Raw genomic sequence first — 22,121 nt, 5'->3', positions numbered from 1 at the left:
TGAGTAGACAAACAAAGCTTGATAATTTCAGAGCAGATATAGGCCAAGAAATCATGGCATTGAGCATGCTAAGTGTGCTAGACAAATGATATTTATATACACATCCAAATTTTAGGAGAAAATATATTTCTTCAGTTTCTAACACTGTAATAGATACAAAGCAAAAATAAAAACCTATTTCAAAGTTTTTTAAAAAAGTATGTAAATGCTCTCTTCTCTTGATTTGATTCTGTTTTAGCAAGTTTTGCCTAATACTTCCCTGGATGTCTTATTATAGGCTCTGGGTTAAAAATTCACAGGCTTTCACTTTGTATATGTTAAATTTGAAATATCTCTTAGGCATTCAAACCAAATTATTTGTGTCAACCTCACTACTTTTTTCTTCTTCCTAAAGTCTTAACTGGCTCCATGACACTTATTTTTGCTTCTTTTTTCTTGGAGAGTACAGCTAGTATTATTAAAATTCTCTTTTATCATCTCTTCTATTATTTTATAATGCCACTCATTTTCACTCACATGTGATCAGCTCTACCTAGTCATCAAAATTATTTTACCATTAGATAATTCTGATGTTGCTCAAATTAAAGTAAAACTTTTCATGTAAATGTATTTTTTTCCCACTGGATGAGATAAGTAACATACAGGTATATCTTGCCTCGAACTGTAATTTCTATTACACTAAAAAGGAAGAGAACTGCACCAAATATTGGAAAATGACTGTTTAACCCAGTTAAATATAACAAATAAAGCACTATTTTAGCATAATAAATGTTTTGTGGGACACTGTGTATAGTGACAAGATATGGCCACTGAGGCTTAGAAGATGAGGCTAAGGAGATGCTCTTCTTATTTTTCCAATAGAGACAGTAATTGCCCTACTCCTCCAGGACTGCTATGAGGTATAAAAGATTCTACATATGAACTTTAAAAAGACTGTTAAGAGTTATCATTATTGTCTTAAGATTTTACAGTCCAAAAAAGTAAGGTTATAAATATCTAAATGTAATCAAGTATGATGAAGTGCAGTAATAAAAGTATAAGGAAACAGATGTCTGCCTCTGGATATCAGAGGTAAGAGTCAAGGGGCTTCTTAAGATTACTCTGTTTTGACAAAGCAAAATAAAGGAGAGGAATGCATTATATGAGGAAGAAAAAGTGTGATTAAAAATCCTGAAAAGTTACATTGCATGGTGATTTGAAGAACACTTGAGGAGTCAAGTGTTGGCACACTCTGAAAGACGGGCTGCAGTGGTGAAAGCTGAGCTCAAAGTGGATGGGGCAATAAAGGGCCGTCAATATCTTACTCATGAGTTTGATCATTATCTTTTAAGCAGTAGAGCAGTTATGAAGGATTTTAAATGGTTTTTCATATCTTCAAATATATATTTAGAAAAAAAATGTGTGACATCACAGCAAATGGATGAGATAATAGACTATATACAGAGATACAATTTAATTAAATAGTATAATATAATTTTTCCACTTCCCCAAAATAGACAACAGAGTCCTAAGTGAACAAGGTAAAGTGAATGTGAGAGATGCTAAATTTTGGTATTATTTTCCAGGTTTAGTCAAATAGAATTAAAAAGACTTAGTGTATGCAGGGTACAAAATTAATACACAGAAATCTCTTGCATTCCTATACACTAACAGCAAAAAAACAGAAAAAGAAATTAAGGAAACAATCCCATTTACCATCACATCAAAAAAATAAAATAAAATGAAATACCTGAGAATAAACCTACCTAAGTAGGCAAAAGTCCTATATTCAGAAAACTATAAGATGCTGATGAAAGAAATCTAAGATGACACAAACAGAAAGATATAACATGTTCTTGGATTGGAAGAATCAGTATTGTCAAAATGACTGTACTATTCAAGGCAATCTTCAGGCTCATTGCAATCTCTATTAAATTACCAAATGGCATTTTTCACAGAACTAGAAATTTAAAATTTTTATGGAAATGCAAAAGACCCCAAATACCCAAAGCAATCCTGAGAAAGAAAAACAGTTAGAGAAATCAGGCTCCTGACTTCAGACTATACTACAAAGCTACAGTCATCAAAACAGAATGATACCGGCACAAAATCAGAAATATACATAATGGAAACAGTATAGAAAGCCCAGAAATACACCTCTGCAGCTACGGTCAATTAATCTATTTCAGAGGAAGCAAGAACATACTATGGAGAAAAGACAGCCTCTTCAATAAGTGGTTCTGGGAAAACTGGACAGCTATATGTAAGAGAATGAAATTAAAATGTTCTCTGACACCATACACAAAAATAAACTCAAAATGGATTAAAGACCTAAATATAAGTCCAGATACTATAAAACTCTTAGAGGAAAAAATATGTACAACACTCTTTGACATAAAATTGCAGCAATATCTTTTTGGATCCACTTCATAGAATAATGAAAATAAAAATCAAAGTAAACAAACGGGACCTAATTAAACAAGAGATTTTTGCATAGCAAAGAAAACAATAAACAAAATTAAAAAAACAATCCATAGAATGGAAGAAAATATTTGCAAATGACCTGACCCTCAAGGGATTAATCTCCAAAATATATAAACAGCTCATGCAACTCTGTAACTAATTACTGGAGAAATGCAAATCAATACTACAATGAGGTACCACCTCAGACCAGGCAGAATGGCCATCAAACAATAAATAAGCCTACAAAAAAATAAATGCTGGAGAGGGTGTGGAGAAAAGGTAAGCCTCTTCATTGCTGGTGGAAATGTAAATTAGTACAACTACTCTGGAGACCAGTATGAGGGTTCCTTTAAAAACTAAAAATAGAACTACCCTATTTTCCAGCAATCCCACTCTTAAGCATCCATCTGGAGAAAACCATAATAAGAGAAGATAATGTACCCCAATGTTTATTGCAGCATTGTTCACAATAACTAAGACCCAGAAGCACCCTAAATGTCCATTGACCAAGGAATGGCTGAAGAAGACGTGATATATATGTATATCGTGTGTGTGTGTGTGTATGCTTAACCTGCTGTGCCGAGCCAGGGATGGAACATGTGTCCCAGAGCTCCCAACATGCGACCAATCCCATTGTGCCACACTAGGAACTCCTTCCAGGGCTTTTTCAATTCATAGACGCATGAATCTTTTTTTTTTTCACGTTAGTGAAGCTCTAAATTTCTCACAGTTCCCTCTGATGGTCAAGTCAATAGAGAAAGATATCTTTATGAAAAAGGCTGGCATATTTAAAATCTTTGTTTACCATTGAGCAATTAATCACAGTCCAAATATTGGATCTCCAGATTTGGAAAAAATATTACATTTTCAAAATGGCTTAAGGAAATAGACTATTATGATTTCCCAAATTGTTCTATTTGTTAATGTTTAAATACTTTAAACTTCTGATCAGTCAAGTTATTTTGCTAAGCCCTAAAATCTGGTGTGGTGTTCAATAGCAATAAATTAAAATAATCAATCAAATGAACAAAATTTTCCAACCTAAGTGAAGGACTTCTGGAAAATAATCTAAGCATACTATTATTTCTTTACCAACTTTAACTTAATGCTATACTCTATCTGGAACATACATATTATAAAGCTTATGGGTATTAATGGTCCCATTTAGACATTTGATATGTTTACTATGAGAGCTCTTGCTGCATAGATCAATTTTTATATGAAACTACTATAAAATGGCATATACTTTTTTTACTTTGTTATAGAAAGAAATTTGAAATTCAAATCACTAGCTGCTGAAGGAAGTTATTAAAAATGCATTAGGGTTGAAAATGTACTTGTATATAATTGTCATAACAGATATTCAAAACAAATTTATCCTCAATGAAAACTGAACCAAAGCAATTTACATAGAATCAGCTAATAAATTTTCCTTAATTTTCTAAGCAGATGAAAAAGAAACCATTTATAGAAATTTTAATAAAGTAAATATGAGTGCTGTCTGTAGGGAGGAAAACATAAGTAAAATCCCTTAGGAGGATGAATGAAGACAGAACTATATGAAATTCCATTTCTATTTGATTCTAGAAAAGTGATGCCTTGTTGGGACTAGTCTTATTTCTAAATCTCCTATAACCGGACATTGAAAACACCGTTTTATTCTATCTGCTTTACTCCTATTTGGAGTTGTCAGTATTTATCTATATGTAAAGTAAACAGCTGAGAGAATTGGGGAAAAGATGACGGTGTCCTTATGAAAAATAGCTACCTATAAATACAGCATGTCCTTAATGCTAGAAGCAAAAGCATTGTAAGTGTGGAAACAGCACACATCTATAGTGTATCTTGAACATTTTCATTTTGATTCCATTAAGAACTGGCTAAGTGCTTAGCTGAGCACACACTTGGAGTGATGTGAAGAGTGATCGTAGGCTTGGTTTCTCTTGAAATATCTGTCAGAAGTTCCCAGAGTGATTGATAATCATGTATTTGGCTTAAGGCATCTTATCCATTTGTTTATTCATTCTTTCATTCATTTATCCATCTGTAATCTCTTAATCTGAAATCATCTCCCTTTCTTGAACAGAAGCTCCTGTGAACACACACATTGGTTGCTGGGACAGTCACAATTAATCCATGATCATTTATTGATTATCTCATAATGTCTGAGCACTAGGGCCAGTCACTCAGGGGAGACTTACGGAAATGGAATAGGAAAAGTTGTTTTTATGTAGGATAAAATGAAGGGGGAAATGCGCAAGGCTGGATGTACCTTCAGTGACAAGAGATATGTGGCTTGTGAATGGGCAGCTCTCAGAGATTTGCAAGAGACATAGATTAATAACACCTTTGTAGAAAGAGGATTTGTGAAGTTTTGGTCTCAAAATAATAGGGAACTCTCAGAGTTAGGCTCGATCTTTGTAATATTTTAGTTAAGGTCAATTAAGATTTTGCTGCATCTAAGAAATCTCCAGTAAGAGTCATTCTGTGTGGTTTAAGGAAGCCGTGGAAAAGCAGTCACTCAGCAACCAGAACTTTTATAACCTATTGCTCTATAACAGATACCTAAGAAATATGGAATCAGACTCTTAGAAAATATCTTATGATTAATCTAGGCTTGACTTAGAGTATACAGTAGTATGATTTATGTTATGAAAATTACTGTCTTTATTGCACTTTTTTTTTTTTTTTTTGTCTTTTTGCTATTTCTTGGGCCGCTCCCGCGGCATATGGAGGTTCCCAGGCTAGGGGTCGAATCGGAGCTATAGCCACCAGCCTACGCCAGAGCCACAGCAACGCGGGATCCGAGCCGCGTCTGCAACCTACACCACAGCTCAAGGCAACGCCGGATTGTTAACCCACTGAGCAAGGGCAGGGATCGAACCCGCAACCTCATGGTTCCTAGTCGGATTCGTTAACCACTGCGCCACGACGGGAACTCCTATTGCACTTTTTAAAACTACCCATTTGCGTGCATATGAGACAATCATCCTCAGTGGTACTACAACAGAAAAAAAAAAAATGGTATGATTTAAACAATGTCTTTCTCTCACTTCCCTATGTATAAAATGCAAATAATATTATAGCTCAGAAAGTCAGGTAATTTCATGTAAGATAATATGTAAATGTAAAACAGTTATGGATGTACAAGTCATTTCTGCCCCAGATTTTGCATCTATGAAATCAGGGAAATAATTCATACCAACTTTAGAAAAATTTTGAGACCAATTTGCATGATAAAGTAACTTGTAATTTCAAACAAGCCATTTTATGTGGTTAGTCAAAGAGTAATTTGAGAAAGAATATTCAGTAGCACAATTTTGTTATGACATTATTTCCATCAGTTTTACAAGCATTTTTACATTTATTTAATGGGTTTAAATCCAGGGCTCTTAATTATTATTTCAGAATAACATGAATGTATTGTGGGTTTTTAAAAATCTCTTTTTTACTCATTAACAAAATCTGCCTAATTGTATAATATCTGACAGATGCAACAGGAGAAATGCTAATTGCATAATGTTCACTGAGGATAAACTGTTTTCTACCATTAATGGAAAGTTATATGTTATGCTTCAAGTAATGACTGCATGTTCATTTACAACTTACAATTTAAAGAATATTTCAGAGACTTTATTCTTGAATTATTACTTTCTTTCTTGCTATAAATGTCCATGTAAATAATGCTATTTCATTTTCATTTCAAATTTATATAACTTCTAAAAAATATAAATGTTTTTTACCTAATACTTCTAATAACAGAAGGTAAAATTTTGTCTGTTAAACAGCATTAGGTTACAAACCAATATAGCTACTAAACTGATTTTATTGATTAGAGAACAGATTCTTAATTTAAGGAAACCTAGGCTTTTAGATTCAGTGAAATTACTTGTTTTGATAACTGTTACGTTTGTTCTACTGAGAATTATTTTCACACATAATTTGACATTCCAAAGTAATGATTGAATCCCTGCTATGCAGTATTCAAAGAAATTAAGGTTTTCCTCCTGTTTGTTTGGAGACAGAGAGAAAAAGAAAGAGTGCTTGTGTTATGCAATTATTTCCTACCAGTTCTCCTTTTCTTTGAATCGAGTTACTCATATTTAAAAATCTAGGATACTATAAAATTAAAATTTAATATGATTTGCAGTAATTCTCCACTAATCCTTTTTACCCTCCCATAAAAAATTTGTCTTGGTGGAGTGGAAATTGTCCTCCTAAGCTTGGGGCTGCCACAGTATCCTCCTAGTCTTAGAGCTGGTACAGCTGACTCTCTGATGATGGACCTAAAAGTCAACTTTCCTATCTTTTATTCTAGTTTGCTGTTCAATCACAAACAATAATTGGAATGTAGCTTTCACTTTCTATTGTGTAACAAATTACCACAAACTTAGTATCAAAAACCACCTATTCATGAGCTCATGATGCTGTAGGTCAGAAGGGGCTGTGGGGCTGGGTTCTCTGCTGAGGGTTTCAGGATTCTGAAGTAAAGTGTTGAGTAAGACTGATCTCCCTCATCTGGAGGCTCTGGAGAAAAGTCTGCTTCCAGGCTCCTTCAGGAGTTGTCTAACTCAGTGCCTCACACCTGTAGAACTGAGAGCTCTGTTTCCTTGCTGGCTGCCAAGAAAGGCTGCTCTCAGCAACTAGGGTCTGCCTGAAATCCTTGATATATTTGGCGCTTTCCCTCTACGAGACAGCAGTGGAACACAAGTCCTTCTCAAGTTTTGACTCTCTAACTTTCTCTTCTGTGATCCTAACATTTTGTTTAAGCACCAGGTATATAGAATGTACTGTACACTAAGTTAAAAATATTTTTCTTTCAAGGTAACTGAACTTCACAACATCAAAAATATAACCAGACTGCCTCGAGAGACAAAGAAGCATGCAGTGGCAATTATCTTTCATGATGAAACGTCAAAGACATTTGCCTGTGAGTCAGGTAAGCAATTATAGCCCTGCCCTCAGCCTGAAGACAGCTGAAACTGTAGCCTAGATGGATTAAGATACACCACTGAATGGGATGGCTTACTTGTGATAAGAACATGCATGGAACACTTGAGGAGGAAGCTCAGTGTATCTGTTTCTACAGATGTTTTGGGTGCTTGTTTATTGTCTGTCTGTGTCTGGATCTCACTCCCAGGTGGTCTGAGGACTCTTGAGGTTTCCCTTCAAGCTTGGAGAATTAAGTAAACAATGCCCTGGAGATGTTGTTAGGGCAGGCTTGTGACTTGTATTCTGGTTCTTGCTGAGTACAGCTGTAGGCAATTGGTAGGGCGATAATAATGCTGCCCTGCAAGAATGGGACACAACACAGCTACAGTCCCCAGACATTTCAAAACAGAATGTTCAGTGATTGGTTGCTTTTGTGGATTTTCAGTACTACAAGGTAAATACATTTCAGATTGAATTTACGCATCCCTGTTCATAAAGCACTCTGATGTCATTGAGACGCAAGGCAGTTTATAGTTGGAACTGCAGGGATTTTCATCTTGGGATCCCTGTGCTGTGTAATATATTAGTTGGCTTATTACAGTTTTTAAAGATTTTGCTCAATGGAATGGTTTATTCATTTTATAATGGGTGGAGGCAAAAAGCACTAAGGTTTGAAAGGAGTGAATTTAAAATAATAGTTGGGTCTTTAGAAGATTTGTTGAATAATTTTTAAAAGGGAGCAAAGCTTCTTCTTTATTGGTAGTTTATAGGTATGATTATTGCCAGATTATATTTTGCTAAAACTGATAAAGTCACTTTGCCTAAATGAAACTGCTCACACCTCCTCACCTGCACTTATCTTACTTAGTTTTGCTAAGCTGAATGAGAATGGATCAAAGTGCAACTCTTTCTTTGAATTCCATTATCCCTTTTATATACTTTTCTTCACTTGTCATCTGACTTCATTTCATCATTTAAAATTGAATTTTTGGTGGTTGTATAGACCTATATGACTTATATAACAGTCATATAGGATTTATACGACTGGTTAACTGGTACCCGACCTAGCCAGTACCGTATAGTATTATACAAAATTACCTGTGCTTTCTTGTTCACTGTCTTACAGCTTTACCACCTCACTTTTCTCTGAAATCTTAAAAAAAAATCTCATATTAAAACTAACAACCAGAAAAATTGTTTTTCCAAAAAAAGTTAAAAGATAGTTTCCCCTATTGTTTGTTCATTTCAATTTTCACTATTGTTTTTACATTTTTGAAATTGTACTGAGCTGTGTTGTAGATACATAGGCAATAGTAGAGCTTATTATTTCAGATAAGAAGGATATCAAATTATGTTTCCACACAATTCTTCTAAATAACTCTAAAATTTAGACTCATAACTCACAAGTCTGAAATTGGAAGCTTTTATTTATTTATTTTTGGCTGTGGTGGTAGTTTCATGGTTTATGTAAGATTTTTGAGAAATAAAGGGCTCTTCATTAAAAAAAAATGGCCTTAGTTTCCAAGAGAAAAATTTCCTGACAGTGAGGTTGACTCAAGATCTAAGTATAAAAATGAAGAATGCTTTTGTGTGAATTTCTTGCAAAGAGTTTTCAAATAGCTTAAATCATGATTAATTTGAAAATACGATTTGTTTTTTTTAAACCTCTTTTTATGTGTTTACGTAACAGTCTGCTCTTAGATGGTAATAAAAATGTTTAAGAAACCATAGCACAAGTTTTAAAATTGTCTTAACTTCATGGCTTGCCAATGTGAAAAAAAGAAAGTACTAAAAACTCATAAACAAGGAATTTGAGTATTTTTTCTTGCAAATCATGTTTTTTTCAATAGATACTAAGATGCAGTAGTCTATATCTTTTAATAAAATGGCAAAATTTATATGGAAAACAGACACACACAGTGGTCAAGGGTGTTAAAACCAAAATTACAACAAGATTAAAGCCATGATAAAAGGAGCTCTCACATTTATTTCTAGTGAAAATGCAGATAAAAGTGTATGCTCATAGTGGTAAAGTGAATTGTTTCATTTTTTTTTTTCCCAAGCAAAGTGACAACTGCTACTATAAATATGCATACGCTTGTCTTAGTGAACCTCTTTGGGAATATACTCCATGTATTATAAATTATGGAAACAAGCGAATACCTATCAAGAAAATCGTTGAATAAATTATGGTATATCCATGTCCTGAAATATTATGGAATCACTAGAAAGAATTCTAATTAAAACAAGTTGAAGACATTTCAATGAAATGTAGTTTTTTAAAACAACCAGCAGAAAGGTATGTACTGAATAATCACATTTTGTAAAAGAAAGATGGAGAGAAAGAGTATATGTTTTAATGGCATTTCCAGGGTAAAGGGAGATAATGATGAGATGGATAGAAAGCAAGATGGGTAAAAAAAGGCAAGAAAAAGGATAAGTCAAACATAAAATGTACAAAACAATGTACCCAGCAAATAAATTATCCCATATATTTGAAATTATGCATATGTGAGTGTGCCCATGAATGTATTGAAGTTTTTAAAAAGTTAATTGTGAGGAAAATACAAATTAAACCATAATGAGTTATCACTATGCACCTATCTGAATGGCTAAAATTAAAATGAAAATTAATGATACCACCAAATGCTTATGAGGTTGCAGAAAAACAGATCACTCATACATCGCTGTTGGGAATATAAAGTGGTACAGCCACTCTGAAAAGTGAGTGGCAGCTTCTTATAAAATTAAATATGTAGGAGTTCCCATTGTGGCTCAGTGGGTTAAGAACCCAGCTAGTATCCTGAGGATGCAGGTTCAATCCCAAGCCTCACTCAGTGGGTTAAGAATCCAGTGTTGCAGTGAGCTGTGGTGTTGGTCGCAGATGTATCTTGGATCTGGCATTCTGTGGCTGTGGTGAAGGCCAGCAGCTGCCGCTATAAATGGACGTCTAGTCTAGAAACTTCCATATGCTGCAGGTGTGGCCTTAAAAAAAGGATTTTTTTAGAAAAATGTATATCAAAGAGCATACTGCCTATGATTTTCTCTAGGAGTTTTAGAGCATATAGCTTTACTTTTAGGCCTTTAATCCGTTTTGAGTTTAGTTTTGTGTATGGTGTTAGAGAATGTTCCAATTTCATTCTTTTACATGTAGCTGTCCAGTCTTTCCAGTACCATTTGTATTTCCTCCACTTTATGCTCTTGTCCCTTTTGTAATAGATTAGTTGACTGTAGGTGCTTGGCTTTATATCTGGGCTTCCTATCCTGTTCCACTGATCTATGTGTTTTGTGCCAGTACCATATTATTGTGATGACTGTAGCTTTGTAGTATAGTCTGAGGTCAGGGAGCCTGATTCCTCCAGCTCTGTTTTTCTCCAGCCAAAGATTGCTTTGGCTATTCAGGGTCTTTTGTGTTTCCATAAAAATTTTAAAATATTTTGTTCTAACTCTGTAAGGAATGTCCTTGGTAATTTGATAGGGATTGCATTGAATCTGTAGATTGCCTTGGGTAGTGCAGTCATTTTTAAAATATTGATTCTTCCAATCCAAGAACATGGTATATGTTTATGTCATCTTTGATTTCTTTTATCAGTGTCTTGTAGTTTTCAGAGTACAGGTCTTTTGTCTCTTTCGGGAAGTTTATTCCTAGGTATCTTATTCTTTTTTAATGCAGTGGTAAATGGGATTGTTTCCCTAATTTCTCTTTCTGATCTTTCATTATTAGTATATAGAAATTCAGTCAATTTATTTGTATTAATTTTGTACCCTGCAACTTTAGCAAATTTATTAATGTTTAACACTTTTTTTGGTAGTATCTTTAGGGTTTTCTAGGTATAGTATCATGTCATCTGTAAACAGTGATAATTTTACTTCTCCTTTACCAATTTGGATTCCTTTTATTTCTTTTTCTTCTCTGTTGTTGTTGGACTTCAAAACTATATTGAATAATAGTGGTGAAAATGGACATTCTTGTCTTGTTCTAGATCTTAGTAGAAATGCCGTCAGTTTTTCACCATTGAGAATGTTAGCTGTGGGTTTGTCATATACGGTTTTTACTATGTTGAAGTAGGTTCCCTCCATGCCCACTTTCTGGAGAGTTTTATCAAAAATGGGTGTTGAATTTTGTCAAAAGCGTTTTTTGCATCTATTGAGATGATCATCTATTTTTTTAAATTACCTATACTTTAATAAAAAATAAAAAAAGAAAAAATATGTAATTGTCACACAATCCAGCAATTGCACTCTTGGATATTTATCTCAGGAAAAAAAAATGTAACATGTTTACACACACACATGCACACCTACATAAAAGTTTTCAGAGTAGTTTTATTTATAATAGTCCCAAACTGGGAAGAGACCAGAGGTCCTTCAGCAAACTGTGGTATACTCACCATGCAGTACTCCTCAGCAATAAAAGACAAACATCTGATATATGCAGCCACCTGGGTGAATCTCAGGTAAATTAGGCCAAGTGTTAAAAGGCTGATCCCCAGAGATTCCATACTTTATGATTTCATTAATGACACATTTCACAAATGGAGGACAGATTAGTTGCCAGAGATTAGGGATGGTGTTGGGGATGGAGATGAGGAGTGTGTGGTCATAAAAAGTAGCACAGATTTGTATTGGAATTGAGCAGATACCTTGAATATGGTGGTGCACACACAAACCTACATAGGTGATAAATTGTGTAGAACTTAATACATACACATACAAATAAGTACAAATAAAACAGGAAATCTTAAAATCAGTGGACCACCAATGTCAACATTCTGGTGGTGATTTTATACTATAATTTTGCAAACTATTAGCCTTGGGGGAAAGTGGCCAAAATATACACAGGGTCTCTCTGTAGTATTTTGTACTACTACATGTAAATCTACAATTATCTCAATAAATTTTACAATAAAAATTATATCTGTATCAATTATCTGCAAGGTCATCAGCAGTGTATTAAGTTAAAAAATAGGGTAGGGAGAGAATTGTGGGAAAAAAGTAGTATATTCCAATATGGTAAAAAGAAACTGACAAGAATAACAACAAACAACAAAACTAATACTAAATGTGTACCCATGTAGCCTGTATATGTTCATGAGCATGAGTACATGCATGCATCTTGCCCCTTCCTATGTAGCCTTTTCATGAGCTCCCCATTGTCTAATATGCCCTCCCACACTTAACCAACCCAACCATCTCCACATCCCCTTCCATTTTCAGCATAGGATCTCATGCTTCCTTCCCCCTCATCTTACTTTGTGCCTCTACTCTACTCTCTCATAGCACTTGAACTTGGACTTCATGTACCCTGTTCAAAAATCTCTCTACTCTTGTCAGATTTTTAAGCTCAGTGGAGACATGACCATGGTGTCTTTCTCCCACTGGGATTCCCAGCACCACAGTACTAGTAAAAGTTTGTTGAACTAATGAGTTAGTAAAAATTTATACCTAAGTTTTCTTATAATAATATGTTCATTATTCTTCTTTTTCAAAGAGATCATTGTTTTTCAAAACAAGTTTTAGAAACTAAAACTGCACCATGGAAAAAATTATTTAAGTTGCCAAGAAACAGATTGTTCTGTGTTTGTGATGAGGTGTGGGGTTAGTGATTATTGTGCTTTGTGTGTGTGTGTGTGTGTGTGTGTGTGCGTGTACATGCACACACACAAATTGCCGTGGCCCACCAGCTCTGCTATAACAACTGAGCAAAACGTTCTTGAATATAAATAAAAATTTCTGCATTCTGCCATTCCTTGAAAAGAAAGGCTTTTGGAGGGGGGAATACGTTCAATGCCTAGTGAATAGAGGAGCAGATGGCTTAGATGTTGGAAACCCTGAGGCTGGGTAATAGATTCTGCTTACCTTCATTAAGGAAAGGAGAAAAAGGGAAGAAAGAGCTCAGTTATGTCTGTCTTTGTCAGTATATGAAATCTGAAAAGTTATCTCCAAATAACTTAGGCCAAATAATATTTGAAATCTGAACAATCTGCTTAATTTCCTAAATATTTGAAGCATTGAATTTACTCTGTGATAGAACAAAGTTGTCTTTATGGTTTATCCCAATCAAAATTTGTACTGGAATATTCATGAATTGAATAATTACCCCCACATTAAAAATGAAAAATATTTGCTGAGTTCCCGTCATGGCTCAGTGGTTAATGAACCTGACAAGCATCTGTGAGGATGTGAGTTCGATCCCTGGCCTTGCTCAGCAGGTTAAGGTTGCTGTGAGTTGTGGTGTAGGTCACAGATGAGGCTCAGATCCCACATTTCTGTGGCTGTGGTTAGGCCAGCAGCTACAACTCTGATTCAACCCTTAGCCTGTGAATCTCCATCTGTCGTGGGTGCCACCCTAAAAAGACAAAAAAAAAAAAAAAAAGAAAGAAAGAAAGAAAGAAGAATATTTGGGTAAAACCCCAAATCCCAATATATCCATATATTTAGCAGTAAATTTTAAAAAGTTCTTTTGCATAAGTATTATTTGTACCTGAAATACTTAGATATCAGCTATTCACATTGTGTTTCCCAAAAGCTGTATCTTTGTTTCTAAGATAACACTATTTTCTAAATTAACCTCTTTTACCCATAATTGTTTATACTAGTTAGTAAGCTTTGTATCTTACATTTTTTCTGATTGTTTTAAGGGAGTATTTTTTCCAAAGAATTTTCTATGGTTTTCTGCTTCTCAGTTTTCTTATAATCTTTCCCACCACGAATAAGTCCAAAAAAGGATACGGTCAAAAATCATTCTTGAATTCAAGTTGAAAGGTAATAGGCATACATTCAAGCCTTTTTTTGATTAGCATATTTATTGTATATGCCATTGCAAAAATCTTGTTGGCTCCCACTATGATACAGAACCTGTAAACATTAGAAATGAATTATTTATGCATCTGCCTTAAAGCTTTAGACGTTAGACTAAGAATCTATTCTTGGACTTAGGTGAATGGAACCTACTGTAAAGTCCAATTACTGTTCATTAATATTATAATAAATACGTGTGTGTTATTTTACCAAAAATGTTTATTTGATTTTTTTTCCTGATTAAGAAATACTTTGAACCATGTGGATTGTTTAATTTTGGAAGGGCTCAACTTCTGATTAAGAATGACTGAAAGTCCCCCCATTAGGGTGTGGCACCAGAAAATATTCCCTAAAGCCATTCAGTTACACAGTTTGTAGATAAACATACTTCAGTTTCTAGCACTTTTACAAGCAGTCCATTTACTTTGTGGATAATGGGAGATTTTTCTATTTATTGATTGTTTGGTACAATAGACAACTTGAGGCAGGTTGTAAAAACTTGTATTTCTAGCTGACTCAGTCACTGTGGAATAGAATTGCCAGTTTATAACCATCTGGTTTTTGGCTATCCTGCTATGAGCTTTGGAAAAAATCATTAAAAAACAGGAGCCAGTGGCCTTGTGTGATCTGTAATGCGTTGGGATTTTGAAGTTATTTCTTTAGAGAAAGTGAAATGCCATATAGCAGTGACAGTGTAATGAGACTTTGAATTTTTAATGCTCCTCTCAGATGCACATTGAATAAAAATACTAAACCTGCAGTTGCACCTGCTCCTAACAAGATTAGATTAATTTGGTAAAATTTGGGCATGGTTTTATAAGGTTGGTATGATAATAAATCAGAGACAGAACTGATTTGTGCAGAAATTTCTGATTTAATTACTTTGCAGTGTCCAGGCACTGATGTGTGGTGGAGGTGGGTGGAATGAACTAGTAGATTCAGTGTGATCCCAACCCAGGCACCCGTCATGGCTGAGGTGAATTAGCACCACTTAAGATGAGTGGGGCTAATGCACCAACATCTGGAAGAGGTTCTTTGATTAGGACTTTAGAAACAAAGATGAATTAGTTCACTGTGATAGGAATATGGAAGAGCTGATTAATCATTACATTAAGCATATCCCATTAGTGTAACATGTCCTGGTTTAACCACTCACTAAAAACTGATAAATTCTAGAAATTGATGGCTGAAGAATAAAACCTAGCGCATATCCTTAGAGCCTTCTGTCATGGTTCCAATTCTAGTGATTTGATTTTCAGTTGCACCCTGGTTCTACTTTAGATTCCAGCCTTTCAGCTTTGTAAACCATAAAAGAAGCTATAGCTAATTGGTGGTCTGCTGTGTCAGCACCCTATACCATCCATCCTGTCCCTCCATCCTCACATCCAGCATCCTGCCTTCGGGCTGAGCTGCCTCTGTATGATTCTCTGCTCATCATTTCATGCAGTGAAGCACTGGCTAACTCTTGTGCTCTTTCTCTGAGCAAACCGCATAGATTTCCCCAAAGTAAGTCAGGCTACATAAAGTATGTTTAGAACTCACTGCTATCTGTGCAGAAACGCACAAAGTATTCTTCAGGTTTAATGAAGAGTTAACATAGAGTGTCAGCTGGAAAATGCTCAGATAGGAAGGTGTCATTGTCATTTCTTATATTTGCCCGTTAAGAAAAAATGATACTTTTGCTTAATTTTCAGAATTTACCTAAAGAATATTGCCTTTGATGAGTCACTCGAAAATTGTGCCAGATGCTACTCTGTTGTACAGAACTGTTGTTTTCTAAGATATCAAGCCATCTATAATTGGGTACCAGACTTTTTGAAGTCTTTGAAGAAGAAAAAATGGTTTGAATATTTTTACTTAAAAAAAAAAAACCCTTTAACTTGAAGTGTTGAATGAGGACTTAAAATTGACTATGTTTCTTGAAAAGGCAACTCATCTCAGTAAACTAACTTAAAAATGTGTAAAATTTATTTATTTGAACTTTCAAACAATTAGTATTCAATAGTACAGTAAGACCTCAAGACTGAAATTAATTTTTGCCAACTTGTCCCTTATTTACCCATGTATTTGTAGAAGATTCAATGTAAACAGATTAGAAATATATGTCTTTCTACAAAATGCTCTAATAGCACAAAACAGGGTGACATGATAAAAAAAACTTGTTGGAGTTCCCTTGTGGTACAATGGTGTAAGGATCCAGCATTGTTACTACAACAGCTTAGGTCACTTCAGTCCCTTGGGTTTGATCCCCAGCCCAGGGACTTCCACAGTTTACAGATGGGGCCAAGAAAAAAAAAACAAGCTTTTAGTGGATTAAGTTATGTCCCCCCAAATGACATGTTTAAGTCCCAACCCTTTTTGCTTTGTTTGAAAATAGGGTGTTTGCAGATACAATCAAATCAAGACGAGGTTGTAGCCAGTTAGGGTTGGTCCTAAATCCAAGGGGACTGGTGTGTTTATAAGAGAAAGATTTGGATGCAGAGACATAGAGGAGACAGAGAAAGATGAAAGTCTCGTGGAGATGAAGGCAAAATTGGAAAAATGCAGCTGCAAGCAAGGGATGCCAAGGATCGCTGACAACCATTGCCAGGAGGGTAGGCAAGGAACACGTTCATCCTCAGAGCCTGTGAATGAAACTCACTCTGCTGACACCTTGACTTTGGTCTTCCAGCCTCAAAAGCTGTGAGAGAATAAATTCCTGTAGTTTTGAACCAGTAAGTCTGTGAAAATTTATCATGACAGTCCTAGGACTAATATGGAGCTATTCCAAACAATTTTTTTTTTTTTTTTTGGTGTGTGTGCGTGTCTTTTTCTTTCTTTCTTTTCTTTCTTTCTTTCTGAGGTTCCCAGGCCAAGGGTCTAATTGGAGCTGTAGCCGCCAGCCTATGCCACAACCATAGCAACACAGGATCCGAGCCACGTGTGTGACTTACACCATAGCTCACGGCAATGCCAGATCCTTAACCTGCTGAGCGAGGCCAGGGATGGAACCTACCATCTAATGGTTCCTAGTTGGATTCGTTTCTGCTATGCCATGAAGGGAATTCCCAAACAAGGTTTTTAAAAATATGTCATTTGCGGGGGAATTTGAATGGCTTTCAGCAGGTAGGTAGAGAGAAAAAAGAATTCTCTGTATAAATGCAAACAGGTGATGAAATTCCTTCATGTTTTTAGAGTAGTTTTGGGAGAAAAGAAGAATGGAAATAGTTGAGAGGAGCTGCAGAGTTTAGATGGTGTTTTGAACACAAATGGAGCAAATTAAAGTAATTTTTTAGAACTCTTTATCTTTCTGATTATCAAAGGCATACAGGCTTTCTGTCTCCAAAAATAAGATGGCTGTATATACTGAAAATGCTTAGAAGTAAGTGCTAAGTAAAATATAATAAACATTTAAGTGAAAAATTCAGATTACAAGAAAGAAAAGACAAGACACAGAAAAATAAAATGAGGAGAAAGCTTTGGACCTGGGAGTGTTGGTCCATCTCTGTAATGACCGTGGAACATGGATTCAACTTCATGGCTGTGCCTAAGGGGCAAGAACAGTGCCTGGGCTTGTACAAGTTGGGGGAACAATTGAAAGCTTTCAGTAAAAGTGATTTTAAAAAAATTCAAATGCCAGCAAAGAGGATTGTTTAGGAGACTTATTTTTCTAGGCTAAATTTGTGTAAAAACTTCAACCCTACACCTGCTCTTGCTGGAATTTTTGTGCCATTATATTATACCACCTTTATGATCCTGGTCATTGAAGCCCAAGAATTTATTTAAAATGACTCAGGGGAGGTCCCATTGAGGCTCAGTGGGTTAAAAACTTGACTAGTGTCCATGAAGATGTGGGTTCAACCCCTGGCCGCTCTCAGTAGTTTAAGGATCCAGCATTGCCACAAGCTGCAGCATAGGTTGCAGATGTGGCTCATATTGTGCATTGCTATTGTTATGGCATAGGCCAGTGGCTGCAGCTCTAATTCAACCCCTAGCCCTGGAACCTCCATATGCCATGGATATGGCCCAAAAGGACAAAAAAATTTTTAATGAAATTATTTACAATTGTTAATTCTTCAGCATCACATACATCTCAGGATTCCCATGCACAACCTCTAAAATACAGATTTGCAGCAAAGATAACCAAATCAAAAGGAAACAAGTATCATGAATAAAAGTAGAAAATAGACAAATTTATGTACAAGGAATATCACGACAATGCTATTTATAAAGTAGAAAAGTTAATGAAATAACTGTCCACCATTGTTTATTGATTTAAAAAGCAAAATAATTTGAAGCAATTAAAACTGATAATGTAAATTTGTATTTATTACCTTGAAAAGGTGAGGATCATTTAATAAGTGAAAAATCCAGTTGAAAAAATGTTCTATAAAGTAATGCCAATATTTAGAACATGTGTAAACCCACACCAGCAAGCATGCAAGCAGCAAGCATGCAGGCATACACACAAATATATCTGTGTATCATAAAGCATAAAGTAATGAAAATTCATTTCAATGGCTTTGGCAAAGTATATCAACAATATTCTCTTTATATCTCCATACTCTAAAAATTGTTTAATTTGGGAGTTCCTGCTGTGGTGCAGTGGGTTAAGGATCCCTCTTGGGTTGCTACTGAGATGCAAGTTTGATCCCTGGCCCAGCACACTAGGTTAAGGATCTGGTGTTGCTGCAGCTGTACAGCTGCAATTTGGATTTGATCCTTAGTCTGGGAACTTTCATATGCCATGGAGAAATTATTTAATTTGCATGTATTATTACTTTATGTATTATTAAAATGACATAATAGACAACAATATAAATATAGATAATATTACAAACACTTGTGAACCTATCAACCACTCTAAGAAATAAATAAATCAGGAGTTCCCATTGTGGCACAGTGGTTAACAAATCCGACTAGGAACCATGAGGTTGCGGGTTCGATCCCTGGCCTTGCTCAGCAGGTTAAGGATCCGGCGTTGCCGTGAGCTGTGGTATAGGTTGCAGACTCGGCTCGGATCCTGCGTTGCTGTGGCTCTGGTATAGGCCGGTGGCTGCAGCTCCGATTAGACCCCTAGCCTGGGAACCTCCATATGCCGCAGGAAGCGGCCCAAGAAACGGCAAAAAGATAAATAAATCAATCAATCAATCAAATGCAGTATATATGCGATGTGTGTTTTTGTTACAGTTATATAACCCCCCAAATCCCCAAATTTTATTTAAATGGCTTGTATGTTTTATTTGCTAAAATTTGTGAATTGTAGTTTTATTACATTTATATTCATTTCTAGAAATCAAGATAAAATTAATTTATATATTTTTAAAATTTATATAAATACATATATCATACTCTTTCTTAGAGAGCTGCTATTTTTCCTCATTGTCATATTTTTTAATTTCTTTGATAAATATGGCCCTAGTTTATTCATTTTATGGCATGACAGGTTTATACCATTCTATATTTCTAATAAGTTATATGCTTAAAATATGTTGATTCAATCAAAGTTGGCAATATATTTATAGTTTATTTTGCTCGAAAAAATTAATAGAATGAACTGCGTTCATGTATTTCCTACGAAGTCATGGTCAAGGTCATACTCTGGAGCCACCTTGTCAAGTTGAGATCCTCCCTGCACCAAGATTCTTCCTCTGTAAGAGGGACCAATAGCAATTTCACCTCATGGGTTTGTAATGAAGATTTAATATCAAAAGAACAATGCCTGTCATGTATTAAGCATTTGACAAATGGTGGTGAATATTATTATCTTGATGTTTCAAGAGTCAATCACACTTGGGCATATTGAAGCATTTGTCTTAATAGACAAATTCATTTTTCTGTAACACAGGATTTTTACAACTATATTCACGGTTGAGACAGGTGTGTGGATTTCTTGTACTTTCTTAGGGTTTGATACCTAGTCTGGTCAGTGTTCATAAAAAGAATGTCCAAGTGTTCCTGATTTTAAGCTCTCCAGCAGCTTAAACAACAAATGAAATATTATTCCCTTGTTGCTTCTGAAACCATGTTGCTTTGTTTAAAAACTTCACAGCCAAGCAGACTTTGTATACCCATTTTCATGCATGCTGGTAATTTAATTTTCCTAGAACACGTCTATTTTATCCTGGTTTTCAGATTCCTTTGTATCTGACCAGCCAAGTCCACAGCCTCTGTCATCAACCTCCTGGGTTCAAATAATGGCTCCCTACTTTCTAGTGGTGTGTTTGGGAGAAAGTGACTTCCCTCCAGTGAACCTTCACCTTGTCATCTTTAAAAGGACTATTACAGAAGGGACTAAAATTGTTCATCACTTAGCAGGGTGACTGGGGCTTAGTGCTTGTCAGTGTTTGTTCTTCTTACTACCATGTAACTTATTCTAATTTCCTTTCATTTGTAGACATGTTCTCTTCTCATCATTAATAGTATGTACTTGTGTGGCCTCCTCTCTTTATTTCTAAACTATTCAGAGTACTTAAGTGGAGAATCAAGGATATTGACTTTGCGTGCCTGGGGTTGATGGGAGTGAGGACATAAGGGATGGATTGAGCTTGAAAATGTGGTAGGATCAATGGATTGGAGGTCTCGAAGGAGTTCAAAGAGCACTGGAACTGAGATACCCAATGGGGTAAACTGGAAAAGAAAAATCAGAAGTTCTGGTCCGAGATTGGAATGTATGAAAATAGTTTTAAATGAAAGATGTGAACTTTGGTTACTTGGGAATTTTCCTTATGGGAAGTTAATTCCTCAATAATAAAAGTTGATGCCTTGCACATAGTAGTTTCACAAAAAAAAATGTATGTTGTTACCAATCATATGTTTTGAAAGAGAGAAAATGACCTTAAAATATATTTTAAATAATATAATTAAAAGCTTGTCCTGTTATATTTCTTATGCTGCCTTCTTGAGAGGATTTGATTTTTATAAAAACTGTATTAGGGAGTTCTCTTCATGGCTCAGCAGTTAACAAACCCAGCTAGTATCCATGAGGACGCGAGTTCCTTCCCTGGCCTCGCTCAGTGGGCTAAGGATCTGGTGTTGCCGTGAACTGTGGTGTAGGTCGCAGACATGGCTTGGATCCCGCGTTGCTGTGGCTATGGTGTAGGCCAGCAGCTGTAGCTCTGTTTTGACCTCTAGCCTGGGAACTTCCATATACAGTGGGTGCAGCCCTAAAAAGAAGAAGAGAAAATATATATATATAAATATATATATAAATTTAATTTTATGACTCACAATCACTCTTAAGAACAATAATAGGTATTGCATTAACTTCCCTGTTTTATTTTTCACTTTTCAATGAATTTAGATGCCAGAAACATATAACTCCCACTGTGCTTGCTACCATGCTAAGAAATGTCTCATAAGAAATCCCATTTAATTTTTCAAACAAATCCTTTATGTTTATTGTGTGTTCCAGGCACACCTTCTTATTAGCTTATAAACCCAGTGCCTTATTTTTATGATGTTCTCCAGCTCTATAAGGAGAGAAAATAGAGACAAGAGAATTATATCTTAGTCCGCAGTTTGATAACCTTTGTCTCCTGCTAATTCAAGCTTTGTATTATGGAAGCACATCACACTGACATCTGCAGGATTTATTTGTTTTGATAACTAATTTCTTGGGCAGAATATATCACAAAGCTTCCTCTTAATGTCGGCGGCCAAAAGCATTTTTCTTTAGTGTGTCACTCAAAATGCTATGAAATAAGCAATAGGATTTTGTGTTTAACTACCCTGTTGCCATTTGCTTCAAGCTATTTTTGTCTGTCTTTAAGTGTACTGCTTCTAACAACATAGCTGTGGTTCACTAAATCATACTGAGTTTGTTTATAAATAGTGAGGCAGATGTAAGCAGCAAATTAGATTTAATGCAGGTCACCATAGCCTCCTTAGAAGAAGAGCTTGCAGGCATTAAATGGAAAGTGCAAAATAACATAAAGAAAATTGAGAATCAGAGATTTGAGCACCTG

At 35.4% G+C, this 22,121-nt stretch overlaps 1 protein-coding gene across 5 annotated transcripts in view; it reads left to right on the top strand.

Annotated features, from left to right (window-relative positions):
• The window catches only part of DOK6 (docking protein 6), a 402,580-nt gene that overhangs the window by 135,651 nt on the left and 244,808 nt on the right, over positions 1–22,121 (top strand). For all 5 annotated transcript variants that reach the window (XM_021099328.2, XM_085018104.1, XM_021099323.2 and 2 more), the window contains exon 3: positions 7,267–7,381. In XM_021099328.2, coding sequence (XP_020954987.1) covers positions 7,267–7,381 — 115 coding nt within the window. The remainder of the gene's footprint in view (positions 1–7,266; positions 7,382–22,121) is intronic.

This window comes from Sus scrofa, chromosome 1, assembly GCF_054392235.1.
Source record: "Sus scrofa isolate SSC_HxYL_T2T_F1_AM1 chromosome 1, Sscrofa_HxYL_maternal_Yorkshire_Landrace_v2.0, whole genome shotgun sequence".
Taxonomy (NCBI): domain Eukaryota; kingdom Metazoa; phylum Chordata; class Mammalia; order Artiodactyla; family Suidae; genus Sus; species Sus scrofa.
This window is presented reverse-complemented; position numbering and strand designations above follow the sequence as displayed.